The sequence below is a fragment of the Ornithodoros turicata genome, chromosome 6 (genome assembly GCF_037126465.1).
Source record: "Ornithodoros turicata isolate Travis chromosome 6, ASM3712646v1, whole genome shotgun sequence".
NCBI lineage: Eukaryota > Metazoa > Arthropoda > Arachnida > Ixodida > Argasidae > Ornithodoros > Ornithodoros turicata.
The window spans coordinates 26,026,808-26,044,864 of record NC_088206.1 but is presented as its reverse complement, the minus strand read 5'-3'; the positions used below and the strand labels follow the sequence as shown (position 1 = coordinate 26,044,864).

General features: G+C 45.9%; 2 protein-coding genes across 2 annotated transcripts; one reads left to right on the top strand and one right to left on the bottom strand.

Annotated features, from left to right (window-relative positions):
- Positions 1-8,230: 8,230 nt before the first annotated feature.
- On the top strand, positions 8,231-9,133 carry LOC135398390 (uncharacterized). Its single transcript, XM_064629799.1, has one exon. The coding sequence runs from the start codon at positions 8,231-8,233 to the stop codon at positions 9,131-9,133; it is 903 nt and encodes a 300-aa protein (XP_064485869.1).
- Positions 9,134-12,115: 2,982 nt separating this feature from the next.
- On the bottom strand, positions 12,116-13,063 carry LOC135398389 (clathrin light chain-like). Its single transcript, XM_064629798.1, has one exon. The coding sequence runs from the start codon at positions 13,061-13,063 to the stop codon at positions 12,116-12,118; it is 948 nt and encodes a 315-aa protein (XP_064485868.1).
- Between the last annotated feature and the right edge of the window lie 4,994 nt (positions 13,064-18,057).

Here is an 18,057-nt window from a genome sequence, read left to right as displayed (position 1 = left end):
GGCAAGATGATAGAGTGGGCTGAAGCTATATGATGACCCCGCAGGGCCGCCCAATCGCCCTCTTCATTGCCGGGTACGCACCCATGACCAGGTACCCACTGTAATACTATGCAGTGGCCCAGGTCCAGCAGCTCCTTGTAAGTTTCAAGCACGTCAGCAACAATGGACATGAGAGGACCTCGAATGCCCATTGTTGCGAGGCATTGGATAGCAGCTTTCGAGTCTGTGTAGAAGACCCATGGCCGAGCTGAACACTGCAGGATCTTGCGCATGGCAAAGAGCAAAGCATGTAGCTCAGCACATGTTGACGACGTCAGATGCGAGAGACGGAAGATACCAGTTATGTTTTCGGACGGAATAATATAGGCGCATGCAGAGCTGGAGTTTGTGGACGAGCCATCCGTAAAAACAGGAGTAAAGCCTGCATACAGCTCGCTCATCATATCCAGTGTGAGCGCCTTGGACACACCTGCAGCGACATCATCCTTTCTCTGCAGCCCGGGAACGGATAGTGAAGCAGATGGCAGAGGGAGGGTCCAAGATGGAGTTGAACGCACCTGGGGTTCAACTTGAAAACGTGGCAGGTGAGGCTTTAGCTGTTGAATGCAGGACCTGAACTTGTTATTCCTGCGACGGGAAAGCTTCAGCAGTAAAGGGTGCTGCCAGTGATGAGCCAACAAACGGAGATAGTGACGGCTCGTCTCATTAAAGCGCTGGATAGCAAGCGGAGTCTCTCTCGCTTCTGCCATGACTAAACAAGTATCCGTTGTTCTTGGCACGCCCAGGCACACACGAAGGCTATGTGCCAAAAGACACTGAAGCTTGGACTCGGAGGATGACGAAATCCCGTGTAATACTGGAAGGCTGTATAGGAGCGGACCACGCACCAAGGCTCGATGAATGGCCAAAAGAGATCGCGCATCGCAGCCCCACCTAAGGCCAGCAATGTGTCGCATTGGGGCGATCCCTTTGGAGAGTTTCGCCTCTAGGCCCGCTATATGTCTTCTCCACGAAAGTCGGGAGTCCAGCGTTACACCCAAGAACTTACATGAGGTGGAGTACTGGAGCTGCTGTCCAGCCACAGAAAGACGATATGGAAGCATGTTCCTTCGTGTGAGGCGAAGGCGTAAATTCGGCACGCTCTTCATGTTGGTGGCGTAAAAAAGTGACCTTTACTTGGCAAATTTCCGAGTTTACTTCGCAAAAATTTGCAAAACTAAACTTAGGGGGAATTTATTGGCAGAAAAGAAGAAAAAGGAAAAAGAAAGGGGACTTAAACTTAGGGGGATTAGACTTAGGTTACATGACATGCACATGAGGAGGTGGCAAAAACCAAGTAAGGACAAATGCCGTTGACCGCATGATTCTAGGTGCCGTAATTTCTTTATTATAATTCAATTACACGTTTTCTGGGACACCCTGTATACCAGAAGCAGGCTACCCCAAAGCAGTCGTATGCGGTCCGCGTAGTTCCTCTAAGGTTCCATGGGGCCCGCAGACACGAATGAGTTCGGCACCCCTGGTGTACATTAAAAAAGAAGAAGAAGAAACAAGAAAAAAAAAGAATGATCGGACATCGCAATCGTGATGGGAATATTGGGGTAACGTTATCTTAGGCTACTGACAGTACAACGTCACCTCGAGTGTTTGCAAAATCGCCCACGGTGCACTATTTCACGCGCAAAACATGCCGCTAAAATAAGCAGGCAACTGCACAGAATGATGCATGTCTGCGAGCATTTGCTTAAAGGAAGGATCAAAAAGCGCGTTTCTGGCTGTGTTAAGTTTCTCCACAGGTACGCCGCCATGATCGGCTTGAACTCAAGAAAGCATTGACACAACACGGTAGTAGTAATGATACAACCCAAGGTTTACACAGAAAATCCACGGCAAGTATTGCACTTTTTACTTGAAGTTCTTTTAAAATTTTAAAATTGTGCAAAATCTAATTCAATGCAATACTTGTCGTGGATTTTCTATGTAAAATTCGGGTTGCAGAAAAAAAACTAGATAGAAAGGAAGCAGACAGTGGGAAATAATTTATTTGAAAATCAACGACGCCATCTTGAAGAAATCACGCCGGTGCAGGCGACTGGGGCACGACGGTTGCAGAGGCAGGTGGCCACCTAGTTGCAAGGCATCACACCAGATGGCGTCAGCATCGTACCTCTATGCGAGAAAGACAGAGAACAACAAAGCACTAGCGGCACGTAAAAATGGCAGCACTGCTCAACAAGTCTAGGCATGCGAGAGAAAGGGCCTAACCACGGCGTCAAAACAATACGCGGCTAACACAAGGCGGGAACCACTAGCCACACGACGGTAAACGTGCGCCAACAGGCTTGGTACGGGACACCGCTAAACAAGTCTAAACATTTGCGTACCGCGAGAAAAGGCTTAACACGACCACGGTAAAACAACGTGCAAACATCGCTAAATCACTCATCTTTTTCCCCTGCGGCAACGGTGCGACTGCTCCATCCGAGACCCAGGCAGAAACTGAGCGGGCGCGGGGACTGCGGAGCAACCGAGCGCACGTCTGCTCTCCGCGACAGCCAGCGAGCAACTGACTGGGACGCCGCGCCGTGGCAGCTACGCATACGTGTGCTCTCTTACTGCCCTCTGCGGCGACCACTTGCGAGAGGCTAAGAGAGAAGAGCATTCCTGCGCCCTCTTCTTGCATTGCTCGTTGGTCATGACGTCATCCTATTGTATCAGGGCTATACTGTTTTTTTTCACTAATGCTCCTCTGAACGAGGTCCACCTGAAACAATAGTGTCGCGGTATGACGTCATCATGCAAGTGCGTGGCTCAAGGACGCGTACGCTGTAGAAAGGGACCTATTATTTATTGAATCACTATCGCAAGATTATTTCCTTTATTCTACTATAATGATTGCATAGGGAACTATTGCAGAAAAACACCATACATGAGAGGAGATTGTAGGAAATAAGCATTTCATTCCATAAGTCTTACTGTAGAGGAAAAAACAAAATAATAGCTCAGCAAGACATGTCCATCCCATCCGAAAGCCAGGCAGCTAACTGAGTAATGACACTTTGTTCCTCCTGAATAAAGTCACACACCTGTCCCCCTCGCGGTTACTCTCTGAACTAAATGAATCACAAAATTATTAAGAATAGCACTACTCCCATTCAAGGCACCACTATCGACATCGTCATGAATGTTTCTTTTCAAAAAGAAAACAACTACATGTGAAGGAAAGCATGTCAGAACAGGTCTGGGCATGTCAGCGCATGTTTGTCAGACAACAAGGAGGAAAAAAGCGAAAAGAAACACTTGAACAAAGCAGAAAACTAACATCAAACTATTTCTAAGCACACGCACTCCTCTTATTCAAAAACAGCCCAGGCAAAAATCTAGAGTGGGACCAGCCCAAAGTGGTTTTTGGAGACAGGTCTCATGCTGGTCCCCACTCCCAGGTGGTCCCAGTAGGGGACCACTCTGGGATGGGGACTGCTTGGGACCTGGAACCAGTCAGGAAGTCAGGAAGTGGGACCACTTGATGGATGGGATTTCAGTGGGACCCGTCTTGGCCCCGATCCCAACCCAGGCAAAAATCTGGAGTGGGACCACTTAGTGACTGGGACCAGTTGAAAGTGGAACCAGCTTCACGATGGTCCCACTTGAAGTGGAACCAGTGGAATTGATCCAGTGGTCCCCTCGGCTAAGTGGTCCGTATTCCAGCCACTTAGCAGCTGGGACCACTGAATGCATGAACGAAAATAATCCGTAGAAATGCACATATTACTCAAGTAAATACAGTTTATTTTGCTAAAAACATACACTGAGCAGAAAGAAATAATCAATACATCTCTACATGTACATACCACGTAGTATAAGTCTGATCACTCACTGTGTCTAGACAAAGCATATGCCTGACTGTGCCATGCACTCACGGACCACAGGGAGCTTTCGTTCGTTGGCCACCTCACATCTTGTATTTTCTCAGAGAAGATGACACATGACACTCCTGTTTTCCATGCAAGTCGCGACATACACCCCCTTCCCACCGTACGTTCGGAATTTTCTTATCCTGTTTCTCTTCAAGTTCCTCCTAAGTTTCTTAAATGAAGCATCTAATTAATAGTAATCAAAACATCACGGTCATCACTCATACCTGCAAACATTCGCGACGTGCAGTCCGATTGGCGTTTCTCAGTGCGTTCTTGCGCCTACGCCGTTTACGTCTTCTTGGAGTCAAAACTCTTCCAGGAAATCGACAATGTGTTGCACAGAAACCACTGTCATCTCATTGTCTTACAAAGCGCACTAAAACACACGCAAATACTGCACAGGAGGGAGGTACACCATCCTTGCGACGGCAACGGAAGACAAAACCAACTTGCCGCGACGCGTCCAAATTCCAACTGCCACCTACCAGTCTCGCCTCTCGCCCTCTCCTCTCTCTCTCGGCTCTCGCCGAGCCGCCGTGGCGTCTTCACATTGCATCAGCCTCTGCAATTACCTTTTCTTCTTTTTTTTGTTGTCTTTCTTCTAGTTATTTAGTTTATTTTTTGTTGTTGTTGAGATGTATTTTTTTACATTTCTCTGGTACATAATATGTTATGATATTCATGCACCTTCAGATGAGAATATGTGCGTGAATTGGAGATACCAGGATATAGTATATTTCATCGCAGACGCGTGCACCTGGATAAACAGCAATAAAAAAGGTCACGCATGTGCTAAAAGAGATCAGAGTAATCGATCAAACGAAACCAGAAGGGTTGTGGGGTGTGGACAAGATGAAATCTCAAAGGGGGAAGCTGGGAAGCTGCCCAACTTGGAGTCTCAAGTCACCATTCTGGGAACAAAATGGTACCTGTGAGGCTCCAGTTGGAACTTCTGGAACCATCTGAGACCAGAGTGGTACCTCTGATGTCAGCAAAGTGGAACCAGCCACCCAACTTGGGAATCCAGCTGGGACCATCCACATTCAACTGGAACCATTCTGGGACCATCAAACATCCAACTGGGACCAGTCCAGATTTTCGCCTGGGAGTGCTCATCATAAATCCGTCCAGGACAATACACACCATTTTTCTATTGCTACACTTTTTTCCAGTAACGGTCAATGCATTGCTACAGACTGCGTGACGTCATTACAACCTGTCTGAAGAAGACAGCGGCATTAAAAAGACTCCTATTATTTATTGAATCGCAAGATTATTTCCTTTGTTACTCTTAATGATATTCATTCTTACATTAAAATTCAACAAAAAAGCACCGTACATATTAACGATTTTCACCCCAAAGGCTCATCATGGTCATTAGAATCACATCACCAGTAAACTACCACTGCTCTTTTAAAATAATCAGTGAGTCCACTCAACATCATCAACAGGCTTATGTAATACATGAGCCTTTCTATGCTCATACATTCGTTGTCTGAGGCTACACCTGCGAGCAAAAAGGCACGAAAGCCTGAGGGCAAAGTTCTATTCTCGCTCGACGGAGGACTAGACAGAACGCCTTTACGGGAACATGATTGCATTCCGCTATATTAACGATTATTGCATTGCAGTTTAGAAAGACTATCACAAAAAGTCCGTACTACGCTCAACTATAACTTAGGATTATTATGCATGCAAATGATTATTGCATTGCAGTTTACTACAAAACTATAATTTTAGGAGCCTATTAAAATTCTACTTTCTATGGAAACTATAATTGCTCTGTTACTTGGATCGCTATTAATCAAGCGCTCCAATTTTTTCTCTCTTCCCATTTCAGCCTAGTCATGCAGTGAAGCAGACTCACATCCAAAATAATTAATTTACACTGAGGATGCCCTGCTACAGGAATTCCTATCCTGCGCTCATATGCAAGCATTTCTTCACGAATACCTATAACAGCTTACTTCTTCAACATACCGAGCTCCTAACAACATCTAACAAACAAGGAGAGAAACCCACTTCTCACCTGTACCATGCCGCTTTTTCCGGCACAAAAGCAGTGATTTGAGGAAAGAGCAGCAAAAATTGCGCGCACTTGTGCTTGACTTCAAGCATATGCTAATAAACTAAGAAAAAGACACTCATGTCTGGTATCAGATAATTTTTGCATAATGCTACATACACAGCCGCATTGTCGCAAAGAAAGCACAGGACAAGCGCATACAAATTCCTTTAAGCGAGCAGGGAAAAGGCTTAAGACCTCAGGAATAATAGCAGAGTCACTAGACATCGCTACGCGGCTAACACAAGATAACAACAAGATAATCGCGGCTGGTAAAATTGCTACACTTTTACTACACACACAAATTACTACACTGCTAAACAAGCCCCAACATGCCATGATGACGTCGCAAACCAAGAAAAAAGCACGCGCACACAGCAGCTCAGGAATGCACAAGGAGAGGTGCTTTATTGGAATTTCTCCTCCACGCTCACATACCAGCATTTCTGCACAAATACTTATAACTGCATACAGCTTACTCCATCAACATATAAAGCAAAGTGAATGCTGACACTCAACAACATATAACAAAAACAAACAAATTCCATTCTCATGAACTCTCCTCTACCGAGCGGCTTTCTCCTGCTCTACCTGGATGCTGACTTTTTCCTCTCACCTACATTCTGAGTAAAAGCAGTGAAAGAAGAAAAGAACCGCAAAAAATTACACGGCATTTGTGTCCCAATAGCTGTAACTGTAAGAAACCGTAGCGCACGCTAATAGACTGAGAAAAAGACACCCATTTTTGCCACCAGATAATTCTTGCATAATGCCACATACACAGTCGCATTGCCCTTGCGTAAAGAAAGCACAGGACAGGGATACACAAATTTCCTGAAGTGAGTGTGTGATAAGCAATGACGCGCGCTCTTGTCTTATCAATGCCCGAACACCTGCCTATGCGATAGCGATTGCGGATGTTGAGGGCGTGTGTTGCGTTCCACTGGAGCGCTTAAAAAGGGTTTGTTTATTGGAATAAAGGATCTTTCCTATGTAATCGATATTCCACCACCACCACCACGGAATAAAGGATTTTTCCATCTGACAGTCGGCGGTCTCGTCACGCACTTTCTGTCCCGCGTGACAAAACATGGTGTCAGAAGCAGTACGGATACATCGTTGACTCGATGCCACTTGCACGGGTTACAACGCTATGGCTAATAACCAAACCATCGTTCCGAAGACAGAAGGCGTTCCGACGCCGTCACCTTCACAGTCGGCGAGTTTTCGCATGGAACCGCCGGAGGCCTTCAACTTCTCAACGCCGAACCAGTGGACGGCATGGAAAAGGAGGTTTCAACGCTTTTACACAGTATCGGGCAGAGGCGGAGAGTTTTCATTTTCCCAGGGGGGGCAAGGGCGCACCTCGAAGTAAGTACTCTGGCACGGAGGGAGGGGGATATGTTTATTAAGAAAAAAAAAGAAAGGAAAAGAAAGCCAGATGGATGTCGGCTTGTTATTCCAACAAAAAAGGGAAAGGGGGAAGAAAAAGGCAAAGAAAAGAAGAAAAAACAAAAAAAAAAGAAAAAGGAAAATGAAGAACCCAAAACTAAAGTTGAAGAATCACAAACTCCGGCGGGATCCTATGATGTATGCAGAACTGGTATAGGAATAAGATGAAGGAAGAACAGAAAAAACAAAAGAAAACGAAAGAACAGAGAGAACGTAAACAGTGAACATGTGCACAACTGAAGGCATCACGCCTTTGAAAACTGAGTGCAAAAGGAACAAAATGCATTGAATCCTCGGTGTTTGACCGGAAATGCGCGCAATATATGGTCAATGAAATGGAGCAGCGGGAGTTGAACCCGCTCCCAACGGATATGCGTTCCGAAGATCCTACCGTTACACCTCGCAGCTGCTGGTACCTTTACGACTGCTTCGTTTCATTGATCTGACTGCTTTGGGCGAAATTCAGTCTACGTGTTGTGTCATCCTCTGTGTTTCTTCGCCTCACCTTCTATACTGTGATAATGAGTGTGGTGGGCGGATACATATTTTACAAATTGCAAGATGCATTTTTGGGGTTGGTGCCTCTTCGCGCTTTTGACCCGGGCGCGCCGAGCCTCAAAGGCTGGTGTCAGTCTCTTAGCGGGACCTCCCGGGGGAGGCGGCGCCCCCCCTAGTTCACGTTCCGGGGGGGCAAGGGCCCCCGCGCCCCCCCCCCCCCCCCCCGCAGTCGGCGCCTATGGTATCGGGTGTTAACCAGCAGACGGGATAGCAGCAAGTAGACGCACTAGTGTACATTATGGGTCCCCAAGCGGAAGATGTCTTCCAAACCTTCAATCTCAGTGACGAACAAACACGGGACTTCGACTACGTCTTGGGAAAGTTTGAAAACTACTTCCTCCCTCGTCGAAATGTGATCTATGAACGAGTCATCTTTAATAGCAGGATTCAGGGGGACTCGGAATCAGCAGACGACTTCGCTACCGCTCTTTACAAACTCGCAGAAACGTGTGAGTACGCACTCAAGGATGACCTTATGCGTGACCGTTTCGTCGTGGGACTACGTGACAAACGACTTTCAGAAAAGTTGCAGCTAGACTCTGCATTAACGTGGGAAAAGGCTCTCACAACTGCACGACAGAATGAAGCAGAAAAACAGCAGCAAGCTGAGATTCACCCAGTTACTGATAGCACAGAAGTAGGCCACGTAGCTACCAAACGTGTCGGCAGAAGGTCACACCCTGCGCAGAGGGAGCAGCAACAGCAATCTACACCGGTGAATGGCAAAAGAACTATGATCAAGCAGCGAACTTGCGGTTGGAGTGGGCGATTACGTCATCTTAGAAACTCTTGCCCTGCAAGGAACGTCACTTGCAATAAATGCCATAAAGGAGGCCCCTTCGCAGCAGTTTGTCGATCAGAGAAACGGGCAAGCGCAATTCAAGGTTTTGTGGGAGTCGCCACATCAACTTCCTCATCAAAATGGGACCTGGACGTTTTGGTCAACGGAATTTCACTACCGTTCCGCATCGACACGGGAGCAGACGAGTCTGTGCTGACAGAGACAGTCTTCAACGAACACTTCCCGGGACTAAAGCTTCGTCAATCACTTCGGACACTGTGTGGCCCCGACGGAAAGCCCTTAAACGTCGTGGGAATGGCTACCCTACAGCTTATTTGCAAAAATTTATTTAAAAATTAAAATTTACTCGCTACAAAACCAAGACATTCACTTTAGGTTCCAAACATTGTCCCCCTAATTGTGAAATTGCAGTGGAAAACTACCTAAAGCGGATATATTTCGATGTATAAGACTGTGAAATCACGATGGAGCGCGAATTCAACTTCTGTCCCATTGAGTACAATGTGTAAGATTTCAAACGCCGGGGGAACAAAAGCCTTTATAGATATACGGCTAATTCTAAAGTCTCCTAAAATCCTAAGTGTCGGCGTTCTCCGCCAAAATAAAATTATACGTTTCTTATGCATTGCGTCTATGGGTGTAATGCAGGTGAAGCACCCTTTAAGTTTTTGTCCGCTAATCTTGGGCATGACTAGCTCGACAAATTACACTAGATTTTATGCGCTGCGAAAGAGAGCAGTACGTTTCATTACGAATACTACGGCAGCTAGTGGCTTCAGAGACTTTTCGAGAATTAAAGTTATTATCAATACATCACCTATACCCTCTAAAGTTTGGGTTATCCACGTACAACACCTTCTATTCAGGTGCGATTCAGTTATACACCACAACTGCACTCTACCCACAACGAAAGCTTAATTTATCTGTCTACCCTTATAGTTGTACCAACTATGACATGAAAGCGACTAACTATTTGTTACAAAATTTTTGCAATACTTTGAGCCACTTATCTATGTCTTTTCTAACATTTCCTGTATAATAAAGAACACTGATGGAAGCGTTACTGAATGCAGATATATTGACCTCGGTAGATTAATTCATTCAAAGAATGACTGGAACTATTAATAGTACAATTGTGCTGTTGATGTTAAATGTTGTTGGTATTAATAACCAGTGCTGTTAAAACTGTCCAAAATGTATGTTGTTCCGTAAACTATTGTTGTGTTGTTAAAGTCGCTGTGACTGCTTGTAGAGGACCAGTTTCCTCGTCAGGGATCCTAATCCTTTTTTTACCTGGTTCTCATTTCCCTTGAAAATAAAAAAAATGACAAATAAATAAATAAATAAATGACTACTCGTTTCGGTGTTCGAAAGATCCGTATATTCTACTTTTTTTTTAATAGCAAGTCGACCTCTCCTTTATTTTTTTCTTAATAAACATATCCGCCCTCGTATATTCAACCCAGAGTAAGAAGTCGACGTCCAAAGTGAACTAGCCGACGCGTATCAAAAGTGGATATTCCTTCGGGGATATTTTTTTCCAGGGGATATTTCTTCCGGGAACATTTTTTCCTCGATTCTGGCATCGGCGAAACTGATAATAAAAGCAGTGCCTGTCTTCATATTCAGTGCAGTCAAAAACTCGTATGCTTACAACGACAGCACGATATAAGTAAACGTAGCATCCAAGGTCCCTTTTTTTCTATCAGCATTAAACATATCCCCCCCCCCCTTCACGGAAAAATTAGCGGCCAATGTGAACAGAAAACAAACAAGGCTGATGCAACACAGCCGCAGGCCTGCATGCCGGAAAGCGTGCATTGTGATACCAATCAGTTCGGAAAAACCCAAGGCAGGGAACAGGCTCAGAGAGTACGACACACGCACTATCTCAAACAGCAGACCCTTCGTCACCTTACCTAGACTCCCGAAAAAACGGCTGTTTCAAGGGCTTCCAACTCAACAGGGGGAATGGAACCTAGCAAAGAAAGGGAATTCAGGATAGGGTGTTGGATTTACGCTGCTGTGTGGCGCAGGGATTCTTTTCTCACCTTTAGCCCGCAATATGGCGCACAGGGAGGAGCAAAATACATCAATCAAGCAGCGCGTTACAAACATTCATATCTTATGAATTGAAGTTATGATATATCGGGAGAACCAATAATCGGATGCGTATCATCCTGGTATTAAAATGCTCTAGAAATATTTTTACTTTTCCGCTCCTGGAAAATTTCTGCATAAGTCTTAGTTTTTTTAGAAGAGCGTTTCAAAGCTTGAGTATCCAATTTCGGTAATTTTTGTACTTCAGTATCGTGTTTACAGAAATGAACTGAGAAAACCAATAATTTTTCCTGGAGCGAGAAAGCGCACTTCCGAATGCTATCGAACAAGAGCAGTCTCGTGGAAACCGGTTCATTATTTACTGAAACAGAGTGCAAAATTTGTCCCCTAAAAACTTTATGGGACCGCCGGATGTGGTGTCCCCTCACCCTCTAGGCCAAGAATAGATATCTACCCGAGAACGTCATCATGACGTTGGTAGACAGACTGAAATCGAAACAAATCAGAAGGAAAGGGCTGGGTTCCACGAATGGACACTTGTTCGCTCCCTCCTATTGAAAAAAAAAGTAGGACCGAAGGTCGCGTCCCTTTCAGGGACAATCGTAATCCCCTCAAGACCGTGGCTTTCGGGCGCGACCTTGTTCGCTTCTAGCTTCGAGCCTACCAAACCCTACCAAATTGGTGGCGCTGTCGAACACTATGACGTCATTTGTTTACGAATAGGGAGAGGTCTATACATTATCGCGCAAGGACGTCTCGCAAGCGGTTCGGGCAATGGTCATTTATTGAACGAAGCATGTTGTGTCTGGATGGCCACATCCCCAAGATTTTGTATGAAACCAGAGGCATGGATGGCCTCCATATCTGTTCTCCTCGAGACTCCGTCATGTAATAAACTCTGTTGTTTTCGTTAGACGGAGCCCTGTCTGGCTACCTTCCGCTACCCTGCCACATGCATCCAAAATTGCAACAGTACCGAAGCAACTTGCAAGCTGCCACAAGGTTGCCGGCGTACTCGACCGGTTTCCAACCCACAACCCAACCCACAACCTCGAGATGAATAAACGAACACGCTACCAACTGAGTCACCGAGACCGGTGTAGCCCCTGTGAGGCAGCAGCAAATACGAAACAGTCTTGGTGAAAAGGTTTATTCAATGCAAGATTCAGCCAGCGTGTATAATACTGGAACCGCGGCACAACTATACCTGGAGAGTATCGCAAGAAGGTTTGATTGAACTATGCAGAGAAATAAATTAAGTTATTCACTAACAGGAACGGCTGGAGGTTTCTGCTTCAACTGCATCAGGATTGATCGCATACGGGACACATCCTTCGTCCCTCTATATCCCTTACTGCTGAAATTACACATGTTCCCTAGACTTTCCCACTCTTTTCCTTTCTCATTCCCTCTGTCTCTCTCTTCCACAAATACGTTCTGAGTTTCCTTATTTCTAGCCTTAGTCTTTCCAAGCTGCTCGTGGTACCTAGCGTACCAATCTTCCAGTTCCTGACGGGCAGTTTCATTCAGTTCAAGGATCCTACTAGCTTCTTCAGAGTCCTTTTTTACGAGTCGTTCTCGCATCTCGTCTTGCGCTCTTCTCACAGGTTCCGGGACTTCTTTCACTCCCGAGGCCGCCGCCGGAATTGGTGAGGGACCGTGTGAAGTACCACGAGATGGAGTTCCGTCAAAAGAACTCCCATCCATGCCACTGCTTTGTGCGAAGGGACTAGTCGAGTCGACGACACTTTCGACGGACGACTCGTTGAAACTGGCAAGGAGTTCTCGCTCACGTTCGATGAAATCACGTGCAGGGTCCTCTTCACTGTCTATAGACACCGTAATGTCCTGTTCACGAGCAGAAGACCCTTCAAGCGAACCTTGCGGGACTTCTCCAAAGGCGTCTACTAAGGAGTCCTGGCGGACGACGGGTTGTTCGTCCGCTTTCGCAGTCATGGCTCCGACGTCTGCGAAATCAGCTAGCAGACCGTCGTTGCTGCAGACGACGGGAGGCCCTCCATCTGGTTCCTGTTCCTTGGCGCTGTCGTCTGCTTCTTTGACGGGGGTCGAGAATCGATCGAAAGCGAAGTCGTCTACGTCACCAGGTTGCTCTTCCACGCTAGTTGTATCAATGAACGGGTTACCGTCGGTTGTCGCCGCTGGAAGTCCTTGTGGTAGCATGAGGTCGTCTTCAAACGAAGACGACATGGTATTTCGAAGAGTGGAACGCGAGGGGAACGTTCGTATATCTGAGCGACAGGCACAGGCTGGTGCACAGTGTGACAAGAAGTAACGGCGGTGGCGAGCGATATCTGGTTTCTTCCTTTATACCGCGCAATTGCGTTCCAGGAAAAGAACATGTATTGTTCGTGCTATCTCTTCGGTGATAACGCTCGAACACAACTGCTCCTGGGTGATGTCTTATCGCAACGTGATCAACGTATGCCGCAGCAGAAGGCTATTAGTGTCTCACATGTGCTGTATGATGAAAAGATGAAGTGAATGAAAGACAGCGAGTGATAATGAAAGAAATAAGAAAGATTTGGGTATTCCTGCGGGGAGCTGCAGAAATGTTCGGCTATGGGGTAGCGTTCCACTCTTAAACTGGAAAACCTCCCCATTTCATCGTCAATATATAATTGTTGTTGTTGTTCGGTGGAATATCTGGCAGTATTTCTGCCGTGTAGGTTATGGGAGCAGAACTTAATTTGAGGTTGGGGCCGCATCCATGATTGAGATGTCCAGGATGTAAACAACACGAGTGGGGAGTAATAGTTATTATTATTGCTCGGATTGGTACAAATCAAAGTTTTTGGAGTCCAATCAAACGTAAGCCTGACTTCTTGCTTGTAATTTTGCACTGTAAGAACAACGGCTGTAGCCCACTTGAATACAATACTTGAGAATAATTTTTAATTGCGATATCTCCTGGAATGACTCATGCCTGGTCTCATGCTTGTTCAAAACCCAGTAGGTGGCCGACATTCCTCACTACTGTAGAAGTGGTTTTTTTCGCGCGGAATTATTTTTCGCGTTTTTCGCGCACACCTCCAAAATCGCGAATTTAAGTTCCCGCGAATAACTCTGGCCATATGAGGGCGAAAATCGTTCGGCGTTCGACGCTATACCGCGACTACCTGATACTTTCTACTCCATGTAGCATAGGCAGTTTAAGCAAGCGCAGAAGATTGTTTTATCCCATCAGGCAAGATGAAAAGAAATGAAAATTCATCATGCTTTTGTTACTCCTATAAACCCTTTGCACTATACATGCAATATACCACTATACCACGAAGCCAGAACATGCCTTTCCCCGCATTCTCAAAAGCGGCTTGAATGATAGTACCACATTTCAATCGAACTGGTTAGTGCCCCGAGTGATAATTAATAAGAACTGCTAAAATAAACTGGCTAACTTGCACACGGCCAGTACTATGGCCTCCTACAGGGTCCCTAAAGGCGATTTGACAGGACCTTTCCTCCTACCTCTGTGAGGAGAAGAAAGGAATAGACCTAGAATGCCGCAATCCACGTGAACAACGGATGTCTTAGTACGTGCCGAAATATGCCCGAGTATTGACGGCGGCACGATATGCAAGAGCAAAGCACTCCCGGAAACCTGTGTCGCGAATTTAAGTTCTCGCGAATCAATCCTCAAAGCAGCTCTGCTTGAAAACGCGAAAATATTTTCCACGCGGAAAAAACCACTTCTACAGTATCTGCTACACTGCCAGCAGCACATTCACCAACGACAAGCCCTCCGTCGCCGCCTAATGCAGCTTGGCTGCAACACAATGTCAATGGCCACCCTCCTTGGTCCCGTCCTTCGGCCTACCCAGTGTGCCGTCACCACAGCCCTGCTCCGTTTCCTGAAAGACTCGGGCCTTGCGTCTACCCTCTGACTGGCCTTTCTTGCGCCATGTCGTGCCTGTACTGCACTAACTGTTTTTCTTTCTTTCTTTTTCCTTTCTCTTTTTTTTATTTTGAGTTTTTTGTCGTGTGCTTTACATAATCTATGTTACACTACTCTATCGCCATAAGAAGGATTATCTAGAAAGCTTATGGTAGTTCAGAAGATATTCCAAGTACCGGGGTTTGTCATTTTATTTGAACTTTCGCACCGGTAGCACGACACAATAAAAAACAGCAACTTAGAAAGTAGACGTTGTAACGTTGTAACAATGTTCTGCTGTACGGCATCACCGTATTTAGTCACTGCAGTTTAAGAGCGTCTAAAGCTTGGCGTCTAAAGTAGAGGCATGACGCCACCTTTTCAAAAATAATCAAGGAAATCGAAGATGGCATTTTTGAGAAAATTCAGATGCAACATTGTCAATTTTCGCCTACCATGTGCGATTCTCAAGCTAATAACACAGAAAGCACTGGACTGAGAAAAATGAACTTTATACAGCACGAAAGCTCTTTCAACGTCCTATCGAACGGCACTAAGCTCGATGTCCTCAGACGTTCCGTCATGAAGCAAATTGATAACAAAATTTGGCCTTTTTGAACGTTCACGCCAAGTTTGGCATTTTTTAACCGAAAATCTGTGGCCCTCAGAGCTCTCTGGGTGGCTGTGAACAGTGTCTATGGTGCAGCTTACAACCACAAAAAATCTCCAGTTCCTAGGCAAAAAATCAGTCGTGCTAGATCCCGTCAAAGTCGGTCCAGAAGAAAGCGCACTCAAGCAACCTCAGACTTTCCTCCTCTCCCACGCGGGAACTACTCCACGCACGAGCGTCGCACGTGGCGCGATTTGCGTCGTTTCAGCTGTCATAACATATTTGTCTATTATATATATATATATATTACATAACATATTTGTCATATCTGTGCTGTCATAATATATTTTTTCTCTGCGAATTAAAAAATACGACTTTCATCCGTTGTTCGATTTAAAGTGAAACTACCCATCACTGAAACACGGAACACAAGAGGACGCCGTGCCGGCCGATTTTATTATGACAATCTTCTTTCGTTGCTTGCAGAGCGGAAGGCACTTGTGTGGCACGTAATCGTAATCCTGTCGCGCCCGAACGCGTTCTTCACTCTCCAACCGCTCCAACCCACGAAGCATTCCAGTTCCGTAGTACGTGGGATAATAGTCGTGTCCAGGAACAGCACAATACGCGTAGTATCACAAACTGTTCTGCCGATTGACATTACCGAAACACGGAACACAAGACGACGGACGCCGTGCCGGCGGGACGCGAGCTATTTCGAAACTATGCTGAAACTGTTGAAACGGCCGCGGGGACGCTGCACGCAGATGCGCGCGTAGAAAATGCTATTTCAAAACATTGTTGACCAATCGGAGCGCGCACACAGTCCAGGCCAATGAGCTTGCCACGTTGTAGATTGGCGTAGTGGTACATACTCTACAGCCGCATCCTCGGTTACCTGAGGAGGACTGGCTGTAACCATCATAGAGTTAATATAGGAAGACTCTAGAGAACGTACTTGGTGCGCCGTCAATGGGATTCTCCTATCCCCGAGCGTGACAGGCCGGGCGCAGCCATCCGTTGGTCATGGACAGTGTTAGTGGACCAATTTCAGCCCCCTAACTACAGCGGAGCTGCTCCGTTTGTTGCCAACCCTGTACAGTCACGTGGGATGACAAACGGGGGAACGAGCCGACGGAGGCAACGGCGTCCACCGTTGGAAGCCATGCCAGCCGTGTAATTGCATTGAGTACGCACGAACCTTTGGGATACATGCAGAATTGAGTAATGCTATCGGAATCACAAAGTGAACGTTGCCATATCAAACGTGAATCATATATTATCTATGAGATTACCTGCGACACCGCCAACCCTTCACTTTCCGCCGACACGGATGAAGATGTTTACCGCCTATGACGTGTTGAAATGGCGTTTGCATGCTTTGCGAGCGAAATCAATAAATCGTTACCCATCGTAACAAATATAGGCATGTATTTCCGAAGACGACAGAATTCCAAAGATGAATACACACAGTGAACCAACGGTAACTGGAAATGTCAAAAACGAAACCACCCGCCATTCCATGCTCTGTCGAGTTTCGTGATAATAAAGTGACGAACGAGCGGCAGCACACAAGCAAGTGTTGTAGTGGAAAAATATTCACTGCTTATTTGTTTAACGAATACATATGAGATAGGCACACAGTACGCCGAATTTAGATAGCAAGTGATGAATTTAGGAAAACGAGCACGTCAAATTTAGCGGAATGAAGCAGCCAACGGAAGGCAACGCCTTCCATGACCAACGGATGGCAGCTCCCGTGTGGTCACGCTTTTTTGAGCGAGTCCGACCCCCCTGGTAACCATTACCCTTGGTACAAGTAACTCACTCCTCCGCGGGGTTATAGAGTCCCATAAACACGTGTGACCTCCTTGATTATTGAGATGCAGGATCTCACGTCATGTTTGGGTTGCCAAGGTCAACTCAGCTACAGTGAAAGAAGGAAAGAAAAAAAGAAGGGGGTCCCTTTGGGGTGGACTGCATCTGGTGACTTCTCGGGGTTATGTTATCTTCGCTTCTCTGACTTTCTCGACACCGCGCAAAGTCCAAATGTTATATTTCGTTCGCCCGCGCTTATTTATATTCACCTGCCGATTTTTCTTTGGCGCTGACTTCTCACACTACAACATTTTGCAGACGGAATGTTTCCGCAAAGCCAACTGCGGTGTATTGACAGAAAAAGTGTGGCTTATTCATTCATTAAACATGTGTACTCATGATATAAAACAGTCTAAATTTACAAAGCACACCTCAGCGTAGCGAACCTACGTTTCACGATAACGTGTCTCATTCCATTTCTTATTTGTCCTTCATTTGAAACGGTCACAATCAGACAGGAGGACAATAGGTGGCACAGCATTTTTTCTTTCCAACTTCTACTACAGTACACAGCTCTGTCCTATATATTTTATGTCTGGCATACGGATGTAGGAAAAAATGGTCCCGCAGGGTCCTGCGCCCAAAAATATAAGGACACATATTTATATATGTGTCCTTATTGGACGTAGTTGCGGATAAGGACGTAGTTGCGGATAGCCGATGAAATACATTACAGGCGACTGAATGTTACCATTCGCTCACCCGATTTGTTGAAATTGGGAGATATAGGCTTTTTTTATATGTCAATGGATAATAAAAGTGCACGCCATTCAACGAGAAACATAAAAGCGATGACATTCGCTGCGCCGGGCATGGGTACTA

What these genes read in the sequence shown, in the direction of transcription:
- LOC135398390 (XM_064629799.1), top strand. Translation starts at nt 8,231, where the DNA reads ATGGGTCCCCAAGCGGAAGATGTCTTCCAAACCTTCAATCTCAGTGAC.
- LOC135398389 (XM_064629798.1), bottom strand. Translation starts at nt 13,063, where the DNA reads ATGTCGTCTTCGTTTGAAGACGACCTCATGCTACCACAAGGACTTCCA.